This window comes from Chlamydomonas reinhardtii, chromosome 10, assembly GCF_000002595.2.
Source record: "Chlamydomonas reinhardtii strain CC-503 cw92 mt+ chromosome 10, whole genome shotgun sequence".
NCBI classification, from domain to species: domain Eukaryota; kingdom Viridiplantae; phylum Chlorophyta; class Chlorophyceae; order Chlamydomonadales; family Chlamydomonadaceae; genus Chlamydomonas; species Chlamydomonas reinhardtii.
Window position 1 is genome coordinate 4,600,995 of NC_057013.1, and position 19,394 is coordinate 4,620,388.

The 19,394-nt window shown below is 63.3% G+C and overlaps 4 protein-coding genes across 4 annotated transcripts; 1 reads left to right on the top strand and 3 right to left on the bottom strand.

The window, feature by feature from the left end:
* Window positions 1–4: 4 nt before the first annotated feature.
* On the bottom strand, window positions 5–5,353 carry CHLRE_10g452750v5 (uncharacterized protein). Its single transcript, XM_001698475.2, has 9 exons — window positions 5,086–5,353; window positions 4,588–4,781; window positions 4,057–4,139; window positions 3,792–3,871; window positions 3,270–3,383; window positions 2,806–2,912; window positions 2,220–2,316; window positions 1,855–1,949; window positions 5–1,660 (listed from the first exon to the last, which is right to left on the bottom strand). Exons 1-9 carry the CDS (start codon window positions 5,086–5,088, stop codon window positions 1,423–1,425), a joined length of 1,011 nt encoding a protein of 336 aa, XP_001698527.1. The 5' UTR covers window positions 5,089–5,353; the 3' UTR covers window positions 5–1,422.
* Window positions 5,354–7,871: 2,518 nt separating this feature from the next.
* CHLRE_10g452800v5 (uncharacterized protein) lies at window positions 7,872–10,907 on the top strand. The gene is made up of 6 exons (XM_001698292.2): window positions 7,872–8,197; window positions 8,317–8,365; window positions 8,451–8,493; window positions 8,627–8,784; window positions 8,991–9,161; window positions 9,447–10,907. Exons 1-6 carry the CDS (start codon window positions 7,947–7,949, stop codon window positions 10,119–10,121), a joined length of 1,347 nt encoding a protein of 448 aa, XP_001698344.1. The 5' UTR covers window positions 7,872–7,946; the 3' UTR covers window positions 10,122–10,907.
* Window positions 10,908–11,309: 402 nt separating this feature from the next.
* Window positions 11,310–15,023, bottom strand: CHLRE_10g452850v5 (uncharacterized protein). The gene is made up of 8 exons (XM_043066993.1): window positions 14,913–15,023; window positions 14,771–14,848; window positions 14,585–14,668; window positions 14,105–14,402; window positions 13,571–13,920; window positions 13,196–13,295; window positions 12,554–12,998; window positions 11,310–12,261 (listed from the first exon to the last, which is right to left on the bottom strand). The coding sequence occupies exons 1-8, from the start codon at window positions 14,967–14,969 to the stop codon at window positions 12,141–12,143; spliced, it is 1,533 nt and encodes a 510-aa protein (XP_042920390.1). The 5' UTR covers window positions 14,970–15,023; the 3' UTR covers window positions 11,310–12,140.
* Window positions 15,024–15,077: 54 nt separating this feature from the next.
* On the bottom strand, window positions 15,078–19,393 carry CHLRE_10g452900v5 (uncharacterized protein). Its single transcript, XM_043066994.1, has 9 exons — window positions 19,254–19,393; window positions 19,109–19,148; window positions 18,492–18,708; window positions 18,017–18,141; window positions 17,637–17,748; window positions 17,320–17,469; window positions 17,012–17,128; window positions 16,693–16,783; window positions 15,078–16,574 (listed from the first exon to the last, which is right to left on the bottom strand). Exons 1-9 carry the CDS (start codon window positions 19,328–19,330, stop codon window positions 15,911–15,913), a joined length of 1,593 nt encoding a protein of 530 aa, XP_042920391.1. The 5' UTR covers window positions 19,331–19,393; the 3' UTR covers window positions 15,078–15,910.
* Window position 19,394: the final 1 nt, after the last annotated feature.

A 19,394-nucleotide genomic window follows, 5' to 3' on the forward strand; every position in this document is an offset into this window, starting at 1 on the left:
ACAGACGATCACTTGTTATTGATGCACCGAGGCCTGCATGCACGGGTGCCGGTGCGGTGGGAGAGCGTGGTCGAGCGCCGACCGCCCGACGGCCTGCGGCACGCACAGGTCACACACACGCACTGAAATGCGCGCCGAAAGGTTGTAGGCCCCAGCCCTGCGCCACCTCCTTAGTATGGCTCACGACGCGCATCGCCTGGTCATTGTCGTAACTAATGCAATCTTTCCCTTCTCCCTCGGGGGATACCTGTACGGTACACATGCACGTGGCTACCGTTCCACACCACGGCGTAATCAACCGCAGTAGGCAGGGGGAGATGGGCTGAGCTCTGCCCCAGTCAGTTAAGTGGTGACACTGGTCGACGTGATTCGTCCCTCCGTAATTCGTCCGTCTGTAATCCGTCCCACCGGTTCCAAGAAACCCGCCTTTGCCGCGCGAGCGCGGCTGTTCGGTTTGTCACCAGGAGGCCAGGAGCTGGTGGTTGCCCCATATCTAAGCAATCCCCAACCTGCGCCTGTCCGTCACACTCGTCAATCGATAGTAAATACCTTATACCCCGCCCCCCTCTCAGGTCAAGACTCAAGACCGTACACAGCGTGAGGAACGCAGCATGACCGGGAGAGGCCATGAGGCATGCCCGCCTGTGATTCGTCCCTCCGTGATTCGTCCCTCTGTAATTCGTCCCACCGGTTCCAAGAATCCCGTATTTGCCGGCGAGCGCGGCTGTGCGGTTTGTCACCAGGAGGCCAGGGCAAAGCAATCCCCTTATCCCCGACCTGCGCCTGTCCGTCACACTCGTCAATCGATAGCAAATAACTTATACACCAGCCTGTATGCACCTCCAACGTTCCATGCACGTTGTAGCGCCGCACTTGGGCCCCCAGCTGTTGACAGCTGTTGACAGCAACAGGCCCGCCCAACTATTGAGCCGAAGGGCCCCCCAGACCTGGACGCACAGTGTGTATGCGGAACTAAGCATCTATAAAGCTCATGAACGAATCAGTGATCTGCCCCGGCGCCACGCCGGCACGAAACACACATCGTGCACCGCGTCGCATGCGCCGTCCTGCTTCTTTCCTTCCCTTTGTGCCCTCTCTCTGTTAAACCATGCACGAATATCCTCCCTCTCACTCTATACGCGCTGGGCACCACATATACAACCAAGCAAATAACTCGGCGAACAGGACCGGGCAGCCCTCGCTCCTGGCAGCCAGGCAGCCCACTTCCACGCCGACAATGGCCTGCCCGGCACACGGCCCGTCCCCACCCTCCGTCCATACGAATCCAGGCGCCACCACCTCCTCAGCACCACACCCTCACAAGTCCACTCCGTATCCGTTGGTCTCAGGCATGCGGCACCTAACCCGCATGCACCTCCACAGCACCACAAACAAGCTTCCCACCGCCACCCCATCCGCAAATTACTCCTTTGACGGCGAGGTGCCGCCGCCGGCCGCGGTCCGGACCGCGCGCATGCCGGCGCCGCCGCCAATGCCCTTCTCCAAGTCTGCGGCGCCCCCGAGAAGCGGCGCCGCTGCCGCTTTGGCGGCTGCGGTGCTGGCGGCGGCGGCGTGGTGGTGCACGTGGCCGCCGCCTGGCGTGGGCTTGCCGGACTTGTTGCTGAGGGCAAACTGGTACCACACGAATCCCGCCAGCGCACTGCAGGGCAGGCAGGCCGGCGTGATGCGGTGTGGGTGGATGCAACGTCCCAAACCCACTCCCACACCACACACACGCCACATATACACGCAAACGCAAACGCACACGCACGTAAACATAAACGCCCGACCGCACACACGAAGCTTGCGTGTTTCCTTCCGGGTGCTCTCTGTAACACGCATGCACACGCTCACATGGAGTAGCCGAAGAACTCGAGCAGCGATACGTGCTCGGAAAACATCATGACGCCGAACAGCACCACGATGGGGCCGCGCACGGCAGCTAGCACCTGAGGGCGGGCAGATGCAGGCAGGCAGGCAGCGCGGCCGAGGCGGCGATGAGGTCAGATGAGCCCGAGATCACGTGATCAAACTGGCTGATCGGCGATGTCGTCCGAGGTCAAGCTGTAGCTGGTGCGTTGAGGACATGCGCCAAACAGAGCGCCCTGTTTGCACGACTACTCCCAACAACCACCCACGGCCACCACAATGTCACGTGCTTCACCGGCATCCGCCAAAAGGGTGATGCAGTGCACGCGCCGCCGCACCCCGGCACCTGCCTTGAGTGTAGTCGCGCTGCTCATCTTTATGATGAGCACCGCCAGGATGTTGACCACCAGGCCCATGGAGGCGGCCAGGAGGAACTGCAGCGGGTACCTGAAAGCGGCAGGAGGCAGGGGCCAGCAGCGGGGGGCAGCAGCGGGGGGCAGCAGCAGGCGGCAGGGGGCAGCAGCAGCGGGGGGGCAGCAGCGGGGGGCAGCAGCAGGCGGCAGGGGGCAGCAGCAGCGGGGGGGCAGCAGCGGGGGGCAGCAGCAGGCGGCAGGGGGCAGCAGCAGGGGGCAGCAGCAGCGGGGGGCAGCAGCAGCGGGCAGCGGGTCACGAGGCAGAACCAGGAGGCAGGAAGAGGCAGGAGGAGGCCAGGAAGTGAGGAGGTGGGTGAATGCGCTCAGCAACGCAAAACATGCAGAGCAAAGAAAGCGCACATGGGACGCAGTGCCATGACGCTTGCCCTATCTTTTCCAACATACACACATACACACACATGTACACGAACCTTTTCAAAACACATGTACACGAACTCACGTCCCCTCATCACAATCAAGCGACCCTCTCCCGTTGTGATTATGTGACACACGGCGCACGCACTTGCGCACTATGTCGAAGGCGCCGCTGGACCGCATGTCGGGCAGCTCGCGAATGAGCGACCCGGCCACCAGCGTCAGTGTGGTGGCGGGCGCAGTCAGCTTCAGGCTCTGCGTGCGAGCGTGTGTGCGAGCGTGTGTGTGTATATGTGTGTGTGTGTGTGTGTGTGTGTGTGTGTGTGTGTGTGTATGTGAGTGTGAGTGAAGGAGCGAGAGCACGTGTGAGACAGAGCGTGTGCAAGCGGTTCGGCATTTCCACAAGTGCCAGACGTAGCAGTGATGCAGTGCAGTCTATGCACGACCCCACCGCACGGACAGCCCCCCTGTGTCCCGTGTCTTCCGGCTGCTGACGTTGGCCACACTGGTCCGTGGCTGGTGGCATGACACTCTCCTCCCTCCTCCTCCCTCCTCCCTCCTCCCTCCTCCCTCCTCCCTCCTCCCTCCTCCCTCCTCCCCCCCACCCCCCACCTGCAGCGGGTGCATGTTGCAGCCCACCAACAGGAACTGCGTCATCACCATGCGCACACTCTCCATGGACAGGTTGGCCACCGCCAGCAGCCCACCAAATAACGTCAGCGCGATCTGCAGTAGCGGCAGTAGCAGTATCGGTATCAGCAGAATTAAGGGTGTAGTAGTGTCAGCAATAGCAGCAGTGTCGCAGGACCGTTATGAGCAGGTGGGATGGAGCACGGTCATCGGCAGGTCAGTGCGTGTGTCTGTGTGCAGTGCAGTGTGCTGCTCAGCAGCACGGGTCGCAAATGCCAGAACACGGCCCACGACGTCCATGTGCAGCTAACACGGCCCAAGATGTCCGTGTGCGAGCGAGCCCACCTAAGCTAACCCCACCCCTATATTGCATGGATGGCTACCCCCTCCCATGGATGGCTACCCCCCCCCCCCACTTGCCCCCGCTGACCCGCCCTCCCGAGCCCACCATCCAAGCCCACCAGCCCACCCGCCCTCTATCCTCCGCCCCCTCCAGTTCCGCACCTCGCCGTAAGCCGCGATGGCCGACCCCACCGCCACCACACTGACCGCCGCCACCACCTGCTGCGTGGGGAACTCCATGCCTGCGGCCACAGGGCGGGAGAAGGGGGGGCGGGGCGGCAACCACGCAGGGTCGGGTGCTCAGCCGCTGACCACAGCCGACACAATACACGCGGCCACACTTGCTCCCATACCAGCTGCGGCCGGCTCCCCCATTTCCCTTGTGCGTTCGCAACACACTGCCTTTGTTGCTGTTATCCGCACCCACCTGTCACCCACAGCGCAAACATGGTGAGCACGGGCATGGATGCACGCGACATCTCAATGAACGCCACTGTCAGGTAGAAGTACCTGCGGGAGCGTGAGACGACGCACACAGCCACACACACGCACACCCAGTTGCTTCCCTTGTGCTTATTAACACACCCGCTGAATGGGGTGGTTGAATGGGGGTGCATCGTTTGGTAAAGTGTGTGTGCGCGTGTTGCGCCCGCTCGGCCCCGACCTTGCACGCACACCGCCGCAAGTGCATGGGCGCCCCCCAGCCGCGTGTTGGCACCAGCCCCGCCGCTCACTGGCTCCCGCGCGCTCTGGCCCTCCTAACGGTTCTCCCAGCGGCCCTGGTGTTGATATCGCCGCGGATTCCCAGATCTACAGCCCCGGGCCAGCTTGACACCGTCGCGCCACATATCAAAGCCGCGCCGTTGCCCCTTCCCCCTCCCCCTCCCCCTCAATACTGCGCCATTGCCCCCTCTCCCTCTCCCTCCCCCTCTCCCTCCCCTCTCCCCCGCCTCCTCACATGGTGTTGCCCAGCCACAGCGTGAGACCGCCGATGGCGCCGATAGGCACCACGCGCGTCAGCCAGAAGGTGGTGGTGATGTTGTCGGGCGGCGGCACCATGCCCAGCAGGTCGCACCAAACCCACGTGGCAATGCTGGCAAACCCCATGCCCATGGCGGCTACTGCCATGGGGTAGCCGAAGTCGAGGTCCACCTGGGGGATGGGGAGGGGGAGCGGCACGCGGGTTTGCGCACGTGGGGCAGGCGGGCACGGAGCGAGGGGGTGGGGGTGGGAACAGAAATGGACCGGGACCCAGGCAGGGGGGTGCCACCCGATGCAGCGGGCGCCCAGCCGTGTCTCAGGGCGGCCGGATGTAGCCGCGGACCTCAGCCGCCCAGCCTTAATTTACGGGAGGGGGAAGTTGGGGGACGACTGGACGAGCGCGGGTGTCCGCTTGCCCAGCAGCCCAGACGCAACCGCGACGCCCGCACACACCTTGAAAGATGGACAAACTCACCATGATGACCTTATTAACAAGGATGATGGTGCTGGAGGCGGTGAGCCAGAGCACACAAATGCCCAGCAGCAACCAAACCGACGCTCGGACCGGTGCATTTTGCACTGGCGTCGACAACGCTTTGTACCCTTTTGCATCTTCTACCTCCGCAGCGCTAGTCGCAAGTGGCTCATACTTAGAGCCCGACATCAGCGCGCTCAAGATGTTGCGCGCACTTTGGCTAGCCTATGCTTCAGCGCATGGAGAAAGCTATCGAGGAAAAGAAGTGTTACAGATATGTACAAGCCCTCGCGGCAACATTGCTGTCAAAAGAGGGACGGCTGACTCGCATCGACCGTGCCGGGTTTCCAGTTCCGACAACCCCCGGGTTTCCGTGTTACAGGCTGCACCCTATCCTTGCGCCGCACCAGCAACGCTACGCTGCAGTTCAATATAGTCCAGGTCACTTACGTTACCTGCGCAGGTGCGATGGGTGGAAGGGTAGGAGGGTGGCAAGGTGCAATCATACATTTTGCGTCGGAAGCGGCGGCATGGACACAGGGTGCGAGGTCCAGCAATCGGTGCTCGATGTACGTTGCGCTACAAGAGGGTTTTATCCTCTTCCTGCCGTTCATGCCATGCCCAGGGCATCACTGCCGGCGACTCTTGCTGCTTTTTGCCTTCACCTCAGCGCGCTTGCTCCTTCTGCCCAGTACACTTCATCGCCCACCGCCCCACCGCCCCACACCGCCCCACACCGCCCCACACCGCCCCACACCGCCCCACACCGCCCCACACCGCCCCACACCGCCCCACACCGCCCCACACCGCCCCACCGCCTCACACGGGCCGCAGCGTGCCACAAGACCAACCTGCACCTGCTCGCGAACTGTACATGCGGGTCCCTGGTACTGAGCCTGTCGCCACCCGACGGCGCTGGTATCGGACGGAGCAGAACTGCAGAAGCAGGTAGAAGGAGCAAACGGCCTCAAAGGCCCAAACGGCATTTGTCGATCTCCACACACTGCCCTTGTGCCCCAGCCAGTTGGTGACACCTTTCCGCGGATGTTGGCCCTTGCACCACAGCTCGCAGAGCTTGGTTCTGTCCTGCGCGGATTGCGTTGGGCCCATGCCCTTCACGCCCATGTTGTGTTCCTGTGCAGGCACGTTGCTCCTGCAGCATCCGCTGGCGTGGCTTGGCGGGAGTCAGGCAGGGCACGCCGCCCCGTGCCGGGGGGCAGTGCGCTGTGCGAGACGCCGCCCTCTTTCAAAAAAGCGCCAAGAAGAGGGGGCGACACAACAGCACCCCCGTGCCTTCAAGCGTGTGGGCCGCCTGGTGCTCCTGATCCTATGGTGGCAGCCGGGTGTTCTACCCCCAGTCTTGCAGTGGTGAAAAGGGGCCTGGTCTGAAGGGCCCTGCCGGGGCCTACCGGGCGAAAGCAGACCGTCGGCGGTGCAGCAGGCGGCACGGCGGCACGCCTTGAGTCCAGGGAAGGGGAGCAGTAGTCGTGCTACAGCAGGCAGTCGTGCTACAGCAGGTCTGTCTGTGCCATCCGGGCCAGCTCTGCACGTTCATGGAAATCCCTCGACCCCCTGGCAAGGACCCCGTTGCACACTGCGTCATGTGTTTCATGGACAGTGAGCATCAGCACCCCTTACTTGGGGTGATAAACGCGCGTCATCGCTCGAGGGTCCCGCCATGTGAAGCGCACGTGTCGACTCGCATGTGTCGACTTGCTGTGTCGACTTGCTTGTGGGGACCTGGGCACAAGTGCGTCTGCGAAGCTCTGGTTAAGCTCTGTAGATATCGATGATGGGGCAAGTTTCCGGCAGTCTTCACCCCCCCTTAGAATAAAGCATCTTACCAGGTGGCCAGGTGGCCAGGTGGCTTGGCCCAGGCCATCCCCTGGAGCGGGCGTGGACCCATCAGATTTGCGCCATGCGGCGCTTGGGACAACTGGGGCACAGCCTGGCTGGGAGTCGCATGGTACTCGGCCACTGTGTTTGGGAGCAGGAGACGGGGGCTTGATGAGGTTTGGCATGCTCGACGGCACGTGCAGGTCCATGGGGGCGCCAAGGGCAAGGGGGGCGCCGGCGGGGGTGGCTGGGGTGGCGGGGCGGGGCCGTGGGCGTAGCGGGGCTTTGAGAGGCGCGCATGTGCTGTCGTGCACATTGGTCTGCCACTGCAGTTAGCTGCAACGGACCGGGTGTGGGCCGGGTTGGAGCTCCACTGGAGTCCGTTGGGCGTGTTCGCTTGGAAAGGCTCACAGGCTCGGAGGATATGGCCAGGGCCGAGGGGGTTTGGGGGGGGCCGAGGGCGCTTACACGAACCAAGGACCCAACCGACGGCTGAGCTGCCAGATTCTAGGGTTAAAGCGCGCGCTGGCCTTCCCGGCCACAATTGCACACGTAGCAGGGGGCGCGGCACCGAGTAGGCGTCGCGTCGTAAAGAAACTCTGCGGGCCTAGAGCCAGCCCAGCACGCACCCTGCCCACACGCTCAAGTGGCCGAGTTACTTCCCCTTTACCCCCCTGGCCAGGTGTTACAGTTTGTCGCGCCCGCTCCGGCCCCGCGACATCTCGCATGTCCGCGACGTCAGCTTGCCCCATGAGCGGCCTGCATTCGCGGGCGCAAGCGCATTTGCACCATGCAGGGGTGCAATCCATTCATGCATTGCGTCGGAGGCATGGAAGCATGGTGCGAGGTTCCGGCTGTTGGAGGTCGAGCAAAGGTACGGCAAAGCCTACCACCCAGGTCGACTTAAGGCGAAACGGTCGCAGCTTGCAGGCACATTCAGTGAGCAATTCGTCTGTGTGCTTCATACATAGCAATACATTTGCCTCTTCACTTATTTCTCCTTCCATAACCAAAACTCTGCAAGAATGTTCGCTCTGTCTTCGCGCCAGACTGCTCGCTCCGCTTGCAGGGCCTCGTGCCCTTGCGCCTCTTGCCGCGGTGTGGCTTCGGCCCCCGTGCGCGCGACTTACGCTGCTCGCCCGGTCAAGAAGTCCGCTGCCTCCGTGGTGGTGAAGGCTCAGGCTGCGTCGACCGCGGTCGCGCCCGTCGAGAATGGCGCTGCCCCCGCCGTGGCCCACAAGCGCACCTTCGCTCAGCGCCACTCCGAGCTGATCAAGTAAGCTTAGACATGCGCTCAATTGGCCTAGGAATTGCAGTGAAGCGGCATATGGGTGTGAACATGTTTCCTTGCTCAAGTCCCTATCTGAGCGACTCTGCTTTGTGTTTCTTCTACAGGCACTTCCCCTCGACCATGGGCGTTGATGACTTCATGGGCCGTGTTGAGGTGAGCGAGGCGCAACTGCGGTTGTGGTGCGCGCATGCGACCTGGGGTTATTCTGACACCTTTACGTCGCCGCTTTTTCCTGCAGGTCGCTCTGGCTGGCTTCGGCTTCACTGGTGACAACACCATCGGTAAGCTGTCGCTCTGCCAGTCTTCGGTTGCCCTGTCACTGAACCGCACAGATCCTCCCACAGCTTCTGGCGATGGCTTGCGCGCCTCTTATCCCCTCGCCCTCCCCCTCTCCCCCTTCCCTTTGCCCCACAGCCATGACCAACCTGTGCCGTGATGAGGTCACCCAGGTCCTGAAGGACAAGATTGAGGCCATCTTCGGCTCCTCGTTCAACACCAACGGTCTGGGCGGTGTCCTGACCTGCGGTGTGACCGGCATGAAGGCCGGCCTGTCCCACTCGCCCGTGTGCAACGTGAGTTCTTGCCTCCTCGGCCCCAAGCGTCCCCAGCTCTTCACTCGTATGCACCAGAACGTGGATGCCCGCACAGCTTCTGCGCGCACACCGCGCCTGTGTGTTTGCCAGCCATTCTCCTCGCCGGCTTGTCAGCCACTACGCACTACCCCACCACCCTTTCTGACCCAGCCCTCCCCCTACCCTCCTCTCCCTCTCCTCCTCAGGGTGGCCGCGAGCGCTACGTGTTCTTCGCCTTCCCCCACATTGCCATCAACTCGGAGGGCGAGATGGGCGCCCTGTCCCGCCCCGGCCGCCCGAAGCAGTCCTGCGCCTGCGGTGCCCTGCTGGCCATCCTGAACGCCTTCAAGGTGGACGGCGTTGAGAAGTCCTGCAAGGTGAGAGCAAGCGCAACTCGTCAGAGGTTGTCGGTGTACCAGTGGCTGTCTCGGGTCCTGGCGTTCAGCAGTCTGTGACCAGCCAGCATGGACTCGCTGGTGAAGGCCAGCTAGCTATTCTTCCCCGTGCTGCCAATCCCTAGCTTGCTGTCCGCTTGCTGCGGCGCTAGCCGCCCATCAGCTCTCGCACACAGCTAACGCCTTCCTAACTCCACCAGCACCACCGCCATTGTCTGCGCCTGACCCATTCTCCCTCCCTGCCCCCGCCTGCCCTCCTCTGCCCAGGTGCCCGGCGTGCACGACCCCCTGGACCCCGAGCTGACCATCCTGCAGCAGCGCCTGGCCCGCCGCGTGCGCTACGAGAAGCTGGACGTGTCCAAGCTGGACCTGCCCGGCCTGACCTCGGTGGCTGAGCGCACCATCACCGACGACCTGGAGTACCTGATTGAGAAGGCTGTGGACCCCGCCGTTGCCGACTACGCCGTCATCACCGGCGTGCAGATCCACAACTGGGGCAAGGAGCTGTCGGCCTCCGGCGACGCCTCCATTGAGTTCGTGGCCCCCGCCAAGTGCTACACCGTGGTCAACGGCCTGAAGACCTACATCGACCTGCCCCAGGTGCCCGCTCTGTCGCCCCGCCAGATCCAGACCATGGCCCAGGCCTCGCTCAACGGCTTCGAGCCTAAGCACATCCAGCCCGGCATGCGCGGCTCCGTCATCTCCGAGGTGCCCCTGGAGTACCTGGTCACCAAGCTGGGCGGCTCGCAGCTGATGGAGGACGGCAACAGCTACGCCCCCGTCTTCGCCTCGTCCGACTCGTTCGAGTGGCCCACTTGGCAGTCGCGCATCCGCCTGGACAACAACCCCAACCGCCTGCTGTCCGTCGAGCGCGACGCCAATGCCCCCACCATGGAGTCGCCCGAGCCCGTGCACCCCTCCTTCGAGGCCCCCAAGAACTAAGCGGCTGCCTCTCCTGGCGTGCTAACAACATGTCAATAACAGCTGCTGCTGGTATGGGGTGGTGAGAGCTAGCTCGAAAGGCCAAGGCTCCGGAGCAAGTGCTGCTGGCGAGCCGAGGCGCGGCGTGTGGGTGTAATGGGTATCATGGGGGCGCGTTCTGCGTCAGCCTTGTATCATTTTTGTGAGCGTCGTGGGTGCATGTGCGAGAGCGGAGTCGGTGGTGGTCTGTGCCACGTGGAGGTGCATGGGTTTTGAGGTGAGGCATTGCATGCATGCTTGCGAGCCTCGCCGGCGTATGTCTTGTTGCGCACACCATGCACCACATGTGCTCGTCTGTCGGATAGTGCAGTGTTGGCGTGTGGGGCTGTCTCGTCGATGCCTGTGCCGCGGTGGTTGCCGTGGCCGTTATGGGTGCGGCGGTGTCAGCCTTCCCTGCTGCCTGCATAAGAGCGGATGTAGCGCGCCGCAGCGGCCGGACTGAGTGCCGTCCTGCAAATTGATTTTGAGCGCAGCGTCTGACTAGGACTGCGGACTTCTTTAGACCGTGGCGTCTTTACTGTTCCGACTTTGACCTGAATGGATTGTACATGACTCTGATGACTGATGCTGACTACCGCATAAATGCTGTATCCAAACATTCTCGGAAGCAGCAGGAGGAGCCCGATGTGGCAAGGGACGAGCGATGTGAGATGAAAGCGTGGAGCAGGAGGTGCAGGGGTCCCGAAGCCCCGGTTTATAATTCGGAAGCGAACCCAATTGCTGTAATGCAGCTCGGATCTGATGCAACCAAAGCTCTCTGAATCTCTCCTTGGGACGAGTATGGGTTGGGACGGGTATGGGCTTGACAGGTTTGCGCACGCGGTGACAGTGGGAGTTTTACATGGGCAATGGGGCCCGGGCAGCAGCTGCAGCAACAGGTCCTTGCATTGTGTCCTGCGCGTCTTCGCCTTGCATCTGTCGTGCACTCATGCAATAATTGCGCCGTCAGTGTCGTGTGACTACGTTTACTGCGTCGACAAGGGTACACCGGCGGGCTTCTACCCTGCTACTCGCAGCGTAAATGTATGGTGCGTCATGAATGCGAACATGAGACGGGGCTGGCCAAGGGGCCTCCCTGCACCAGCGGACGGAGCACGGTGACACGGCAAGAACGTGTAGGGGGGGGTTGGTTTGAGTTCGGGGATCCTGAAGTTACTGAGTTTACAGAGGCGGGGTGGGACTGGGTGGGCGGGTGGGCAGCGATAAAAATCGCGCCGACTGTGAGTGCACTACGAGCGTGTGCGGCGTCCCCCATGTCTGCGCAAAGCCGCAAAGGACGTCAGGAAAGGACGGCGCTAAGCGCTGCGGTAGGAAGCTCAAGTGCTGGACAACCTCGTGTGACAACCTCCTAACGTGGGACAACGTGGGACAATACAACCATCTAATGTATCTCCAGAACAAACAGATGTGCTGCCCTCAGCGCGCGCAACGCGCCACCTTCTCTCCTCTCTAACTCTTGCCCCCTCTCGCTGTACGGCCCCCATGTCACGTTACAGCCCCGCCACACTCAACCCAAAGCGCCATGCCTGTCTCTTCACCAGCTTGTCTGCCTGATTGCTCCCATGGCCACTCCCGTCACCGTCACGCCTAGAACGGACGCAACCCGGCACCACAGACGACTGAGATGGCGGGCCAAACCCACTGCCGCCCTCCACCGTACCGCACTCCGTTGTCCACTACCGTGGACGCCCCACCATACTCCGTACTCACGTACTCCAGCTCCGCCCTCCGATCCCAGTCCATTCATCTGGCTGCTCCGCTCCCCTCACCACATGGGGCCCGGAGCGTGAGGAATGCGCGTCAGCAAACTCCAGCGTTCGACCAGGCGCGCACTCCTGCCCTGCCCTGCCGTTGCATATTGTTTGCCATCTGCTGGGGCCTGGGAATCAGCTGCAACCTGTGGGACTTCACCAACCTGCCTTAAGACTGTCCCATCGCACACCCGTCCCCACATGGGCGCGCAAGGGCTGCGCTGCCCCGCTATCGCCGCGCCGGCATGCCCGCCGCGTCGGCGCCGGCGCGCCCGAAGGCGCCCAGCATGGTGTAGGGGAACTCGCGCCGCGTCAGCACCACATTGTCGTAGTCGAAGTCCGGGTCCAGGCTGCATGCGGCGACAGAGGGGCGGCGACAGAGGGGCGGCAAGGAGTGAAGCCCCTGTGGTGAGAGGCCTCGAGGGCCGTACGCAGCCGGCAGGGTGCACGTACGGCACGTGTGCGGATGCGTGTACAGACACATGCGCGTGAGCACGTCCTGGTCCATTATGGCTTCAGACTTTCGCGGCTCGCACCTCATGCTGGCATTTAGCTGGCTGGCCTACGCTACCTGGTCGTACGATCCTCCTAGACTAGTTGGCAACAGACCATGCGCCTAGCCGCCACGGCCCCGGGCCTCACCTGAACTTCTCCACCTCCTCAAACACTGGCCCGCTGTCTGATGCGCCAATGCTGTCGGCCCCCGCCCGCGCCGCCGTCGCGCGCAGCACCAGCTGCTGCTCTTGCTGCTGCTGCTGCTGCTGTACCGGTGCCGTGCTGGCCGCACCGGCCTCGTGCGCTGCCGCTACCGTGGCAACGGCGCTAGCCACAGGCCCCAACTCTCCGCCAGCCGCCGTCGCTGGCTGTCCGACGACAGCGGCATTTGCAGCAGCTTTTGCATCTGGTGCTGCCGCCGCCGCCGGTGCGCTGCTGCCAGGCGCCCCCTGCACATCGACTCCTGACGAGGATGCCGCGCTATCGCCACCATCAGCCTTTGCGTGGCTGTTGGCGCGGTCCCCGTTGCTGTGCTCCTGTGGCCGTGTGCCGGCCGCAGCCTCCTCTTCCCCAGCTGACTCGTCTCCTGACCCTTCGGCAGAGAGCGACGCGCGGGAGCAATGTAAGTTGCCTAGCCGTCCGTGCGTGTTCAGCCTCCATGCCTAACTCTTGCACCGCTCAGTTGCCAGCCTGCCTGCCTGCCTCACCTTCTTGTACTCCTGCGCCGGCTCCCCGCCGCCCTGCCGTGCCTTCCCCACCGCCTACCAACCCCGCTGCTGCCGCCCTCACCTGCTGCTGCTCCGCCGCCCAGCCCCATGTGCTCCAGCAGCGCCCGGCCGTCATCCCCGCCGTGCATCGCCCGCCACACAGCGTCCTCCCGCGTCGTGTCCTGTGCATTGCGACAGACCGCGCGTGGCGTGCGGTTGAGCGGGGAACATGTTGAGGCATACTTGGCTGAGCAGATTGATCCTGACGCACGGCAGACTTCATGCACTGCTTGATTTCAGCTCGGCCCACCAGCCCTGCCCGGCCCAGCCCAGCCTAGCCCAGCCCAGCCCCACCCCGCCCCGCCCCGCCCAGACGAGCCGAACCGAGCCGAGCCGCCTTGCCCTGGCATATGCGACACCTATAGGAGCACTTCGCAACCATGCCGCGTAACCTTACCTGGCATTCCCCGGGCAGGCAGCTGGGCTCCGCAGGGTCCGCCGCCCCAGGCGCACCGGCGGCGGTGCTGGCGCTGGCGCCTGTCGCCGCCCCGCCAGGCGGCCCTGCTGTCCCTGCCCCCGTCCCCGGCCCCACAGCTGCGCCGTCGACAACAGTTGCGTTGCTGGCACTGTAGCGCTGGATGGCGCGACGGGAGCCGCCCGGGGCCCCGGCTGGCTCAATGATGATTTCCGGAGCGTCCTCGTCGTCCGCGGCAACGTCCGAGACCTGCCAGTCCGAAGGGGCAGCGCCGTTGGCGCTCCCGGCGCCGGCTGCCGCGGCTGAGGGCTGCTGGCCAGTGCTCCGCGCCGCTGCGGAGCAAGAATCACGCACCATGAGGCACAGGCACAGTCGTCATCGGCCGCGAGATACGGTAACTTGTTGGCAGGCAGGACTTTGGCAGTACCGCAATCGACCGGCACGTGCCCTCGCCATCATGTACTTTGAGAGGCCCCAATCGCCCCCTACCCGGGCCGACCCCCTACCCAGGCCCACCTCTGAGCGCCTTCAACTCGTCCTCAAGCGTCATAACCGGCCCCGTTGCGGCCGGCGCTGCCGGCGCCTTGGCACCGGACGCCTTACTGCTGCTGGCGGTGGCCGAGGTGGCTGTGGCCGCAGCCCGCGCGATGGCTGAAGGCACATAGCTGGCGCTGGCAGCACCGGCGCCGCTGCTGCTGCTGGCGGCCGTGGCTGTGGCGGGCGCCAAGGGCACGGCGACAGGCACTGAGCCGGAGGTTGCGGCCTGCAACACAGTGAAGTCCACGTCCTCGCCTTCAGGGGTGAAGTTGTCGACCTGCCAAGGGTGTTGCCGGGCGCATGTCAGGTCGCGGGCATGCCCGTGTTTTCATGCCCAGAAGGTCCGTGTCCACTTTCCCGGCCCCACCACGGGGCCCTCTCCTGCAGGCTACGCTGGCGCCCACCTCTGATGAACAACCTAACCCGCCCCCTCGCTTCTGGGCCAGCACTTCTGCGCACCTTGACGTCGCCAGGACCGTCCAAGATGAAGCTGCTGCTGGCACGCGTGAGCTTCACGACCGGGATACCGTTCTCGTCGAGCTCCTGCGCAAACCAATTTGGTTATCTCGCTCTCATGTTGTGGTCACGGGTAAGGCTCGGCTGCTCGCGGGCGCTCCCTTCCCGCGCGAATGTAACCAGACTTGCCTCATCGTCTCCTCCAGCGAGCCCCTTGCTCTGGAGCCATTCTGTGCCGTCCTCGGTCGACAGATCGTCCACATCCTCCTAGAGAAAATAAATAATGCTGTTACAGGAACTGCAAGCGCCGGAATAGGAAGTCGAAGCGCACCTCGGCCGCGGCTTGCTCATATTCCAGCCGCAGAGGATCAGCTTTAGGCTTGAACATTTCCTGAAGTGCCTTCCGGGCAGCCTACGGCACAGCACAGGGATGTTGTGCAACTCCTTCACATGCGCCGAGAGTTTGCACGCACCAGCTCCTTCAGCTCCACCGGGTCCGTATCCTTGATTGCTGGTAGCACCTTCGCAAGGTCCTCATACGTCTCCGTTTTCTGCTTGCCCCCAACGAGCGCGAAAACGGCCTCGTAGACATCGTCATGTTGCTTCGCGTCTACAGCCGGCTTCTCTTCGGGCTTGCAAGTGTCTTGTGTATCTGCCATTCTCCGGCTCATGCAAGTGATACAGGTGTAAGGTGCCGGAAGCGACGAGCGTGGTGAAAACACTACACCGGGGTTTATAATGCACCATCGCCGTACAGCACACGCCGCTGTGCCGTGCTTTCGCCACGCACCATAATGAACGTGCAGCGCGGATGACAATACGTGCTTTGTTTATAAATAAAACGGCTTCTTGTATCACCCAGTCCCTTTTCTTCATACGGTTGCAGCGGGCACACGCACTGGAAGGTCCAACCCCAACATCCAAGACTCAAGCCTGCCCCTTCGCAAACGCACACGCGAAGGCATCATGCAATGCTACCTTGTACTGCTGACAATCTCATCAGGGCAGCGGCTCCACCAAACTACCACACCGGCAATGAGTTGTGAGGGCACCTCAATTGTGGTGATCCTGCGGAGAGTCAATGCATGCTCAGAACTAGCCACGACAACCATGGTGCAAACTCGAATGCCAGTCACATCGGGACATGCGCATCCCATCAAATGTCGAACCAATACCACGGTGATCACGATGCGCACATAAATTGTTCACAATGTACATCACCCAGCACTGCCCTGCTTACATCTCATTCGGTACCCCTACATCAGTACACGCAACCTTTCCGGCCACGTCGGCCTTCACAACCTGCTGCGGCGGTACCGGTACGGCTCCTCACGCGCTCTTCCCCGCCGCCTTCCTCCCGCCCTCCGGCCCCGCGCCCCCGCCCGCTGCCGCCTGCGCCTGCGCCTGCTCCTCCGCCACGCGCAGCCACACGTCCGCCATGCGGCCCACCTGCTCCAGCCCGCGCCGCGACGCGGTGTCCATGCAGCTCAGCGGCACCATGTACAACCCGTAGCTGGTGGAGCCCACCAGCCCCAGCGCCGCCACGCCCGCGCACAGCCGCTTCGCCCAGTGGTCCGTGGTGGCCATAATGCCGTAGTACACCACGCCCAGCGCCACCACTGACGCCGCGGCCGACAGCCAGCCGCGGCTCTTGAAGCTCTGCAGGCGCACCGAGGCGGCGGACAGCCCGTCCTGCAGCTGCCGCCGCGCCAGGCGCAGCAGCCGCGCGCGGCGGGCGGGATGCCCCGGGTCCTCGGGGCCGGGCAGCGGCCCGCGCGGGCCGGCAGCGCCGGCGGCTTTGGAGCCGGAGGAGGCGGTGGGCGAGACGCGGGCCTCCGCGATCGGCCCCGGCAGGCCCGAGGTGGTGTCGTGCCCGGCGTGTGGTGTGTTGGAGGCGGTCTCCGCATGCAGCTGCACCGCCGGCTTGGACCCAGCCTTGCCGCTGCTGTCGGCTGATGGCGACTCGGAGGGCACCGCCGCCGAGGCCTTCACCCTGAGGGAGCAAGTTGCGGAGGGAGAAGCGGAGGGAGCAATTTCATGCCGGCTGGAATGACTTCAAACGCGCGGTTTGTTTGCGCATCGGCTGCAAGTGTTCGCGCTATGCCACGCACCTGTCACCCTTCGCTTGGGGCGCCGAGGGCGCCGCCGCTGCCGCCTGTGCCGCCACCTGGCACGCCGCTGTCACTTGCACCGCGTGGTGGTCTGCAGTGGCAGTCGCCGGGAACAGCGCCCGTGAGGCGGGTGGCGTACTACCTATTTCCCTGACAGCCCGCAAAGCCCCCAAGACCCAAGTCCACCCTCCAACCTCGCAGGGTCGCAGTCCACCCTCCAGTGTGCCAAGTGGTGTGTGTGCGCCGCTCTCCCCCTGCATGCTGGCGTGATGCTTTCGACTCGACGTCATCTGCCCGCCGGCCCTGCTACGGCACTCACCGCTGTAGTTGAGCTCGGTGCCGGGCATGCGCCGCAGCACGGCCTCACAGCTGAGCACGTGCGCATTGGTCCAGATGAAGTCAATGCGCTCGGGCACGTAGCCGCCAATGATGCTGCCTGGGGTGGGGGGTGACCATTCACACGAACGCTTTGTGGCGAATGCGAAAGCGCTATGGTCCGGAGCCTTCACATCACGCCCCTCCCGTACATAGGTCGGGCGCCACTCAATCCTAACAATTCGGTTATTTGGACCCGTTTGCTCGTGTTTTTGCTCACACTACTTGGGCATGCACCGAGCTGACACGCACCCGTGTACACGTTGGTGGGGCAGCCGCACGTGTTGCCCTCCGGGTCCAGCGGCGCGTGGCCCGCCGCTTGCCAGCTGTCCTTGAGGCACGGCAGCAGCGACTGCAGCAGGCAGGCCTCCAGATTGTCGTACGGCACGTTCCAATCGCCAGCTGCGGGCACGACCACAGCAGGACCAACTGTTGCTTTCCACAACCAACTTCTTCGGTTCCCTTTCCGCTATGCACCGCACATGCAAAAAAACGTCCAATTGTGGCCCATGCTGCCTTCATCGCTGTGTAAGTGACGCAGCCGTCGCAGTAAGTTATCAGTAGCTCACCGGCGAAAACCAGCTCGCCGGCAGCGGCCGCCGCCTCCACGATGGGCTTCATGAACGCCACCGCGTCTAGCATGTGCGCCGTGCGGAACGGCGCAAACGAGTCCGTCGGCACCTGCAAACCAACAGCCAAGTAATGGGCGCCGTGGTCGATGGACATGGCATAGAGTACGGATCTACGTCTCTTGACGCACTGCACGAGCGTTGGCTGGCTAAGCGGCGGCAAATTAACCGCAGCCATCCGTGGGCGCGCTGTTCTGGGGCCGGGGTGCAGCTACTAGAGGATCGGCATATAGAACCGCCACGAGCCGCCGCACCAGCCCCGCAAGTTGTGTTTGGGCACAGCTCGCCTGTAATCACTACGCGTACCATGTGGCCCTCACCTTGACGTCAGGCAGCTGCTCATCGGCCTTGACGCTGTGGACCCAGTTGGCGTGTGTGTGCGTATTGAACAGGTGCATCGCCGACCCGCTCGGCAGCACCACGCGCGCGTAGCCGATGCCCTTGCCTGCATGCGTGCGTGCGCAAGCGTGCGTCAGTTCATGGGTGGATGCAGAACATTATGCACACAGCTAGGCGAGTGAAGCGTGCTAAATTGCTTGTGCGAATTGTTGAGGTTACAGCCCGCACCCTTGCTTCACGCCATTCGAGATCCTGGTTGCCACACATCATCACTTTGACGGCTGCTTGATTGCCATGCCTGGTCGCTTGACTTGCCCCTCTAGAACCACACCGAGCCCCTTCCCAGTTTAACGACAGCAGCTGCTGGCTTTCAGCCCCTAGCTACTAGCGCCTTGAGCCCTTCCGCCCTTTCCTCCCCAGCGTCAAGTCTCTTTCCTCCTCCGCCCCCAACCTCACCCGCCATGGCCTCGCCCTCCAGTGCGCCCGGCTCGCCCCTGACTGAGAAGGTCCGGAAGGCCAGGTCGGTGATAGGGTAGCGCGACATGAGCATCAGGCCCGCACCAAACACGCCGCCGTCAAAGGTGGTGATGTGGGTCAGGCCGGCATCAGCGCCAGCGTCCGACAGCAGCTTGACGTATTCGGGCGTCCACACCTCCTGCAAGAACACGATGTCCTGGGAGGGAAAAAGGGCAGCGGGAGAAGGGGTGTAGCAAACAGGTGGGTGCGGCATGGGGGTGAGAACACAAGGATGATAATGGCAGGAGATCAGAAGGGGTGAATCGGCGTGGCAGGAAAGGGAACATGGCCGCATGGTGCAGTAGTGTGGTCAAGGCCCCACCCCTTGGCTGGAGGCAAAAGCCTGCGGAGACTTGGGGCGTAGATGGGGAAACAGGAAAAGGTTCATGATGTAGATGCTAACCCGGAGAGGTGGGTGTTGCGGGATTGAGCCGCGCGGTGGTCTGGACCTGGCCAGAAGCTGCGTGTGGGCTGGCGCCTATGGGGCGCTCCCCACGCCCCGTCACCAGCGGGGTGGCCCTTCCTGCCCGGGGCACACAGCCGCTGCCTTTACGCACCAGATCTCGGCCTTCGTTCCGAAAGTACTCCGCTTGTCGCCTGCGCATGGCGCGAGAGTAATGTCGGGGTGGGGTGAGCGTAGCATGTGGCCGGGTCGCCCGCAAGTCCAGCAAACCCCACAGCGCTTTCGCTCCCGCCGCTCACCCCAGGCGCAACGGATGGTCCTTGGAGGCCATGGGTAGCCCCCATGTGTTGAACGTCAAGAGCTTTAGCTGCGCCATGCTCTCGGCCTTTCGGTACGTGAGGAAAGTGTCGTGTCACGAGCAATTCTTTGTCTTATACAAT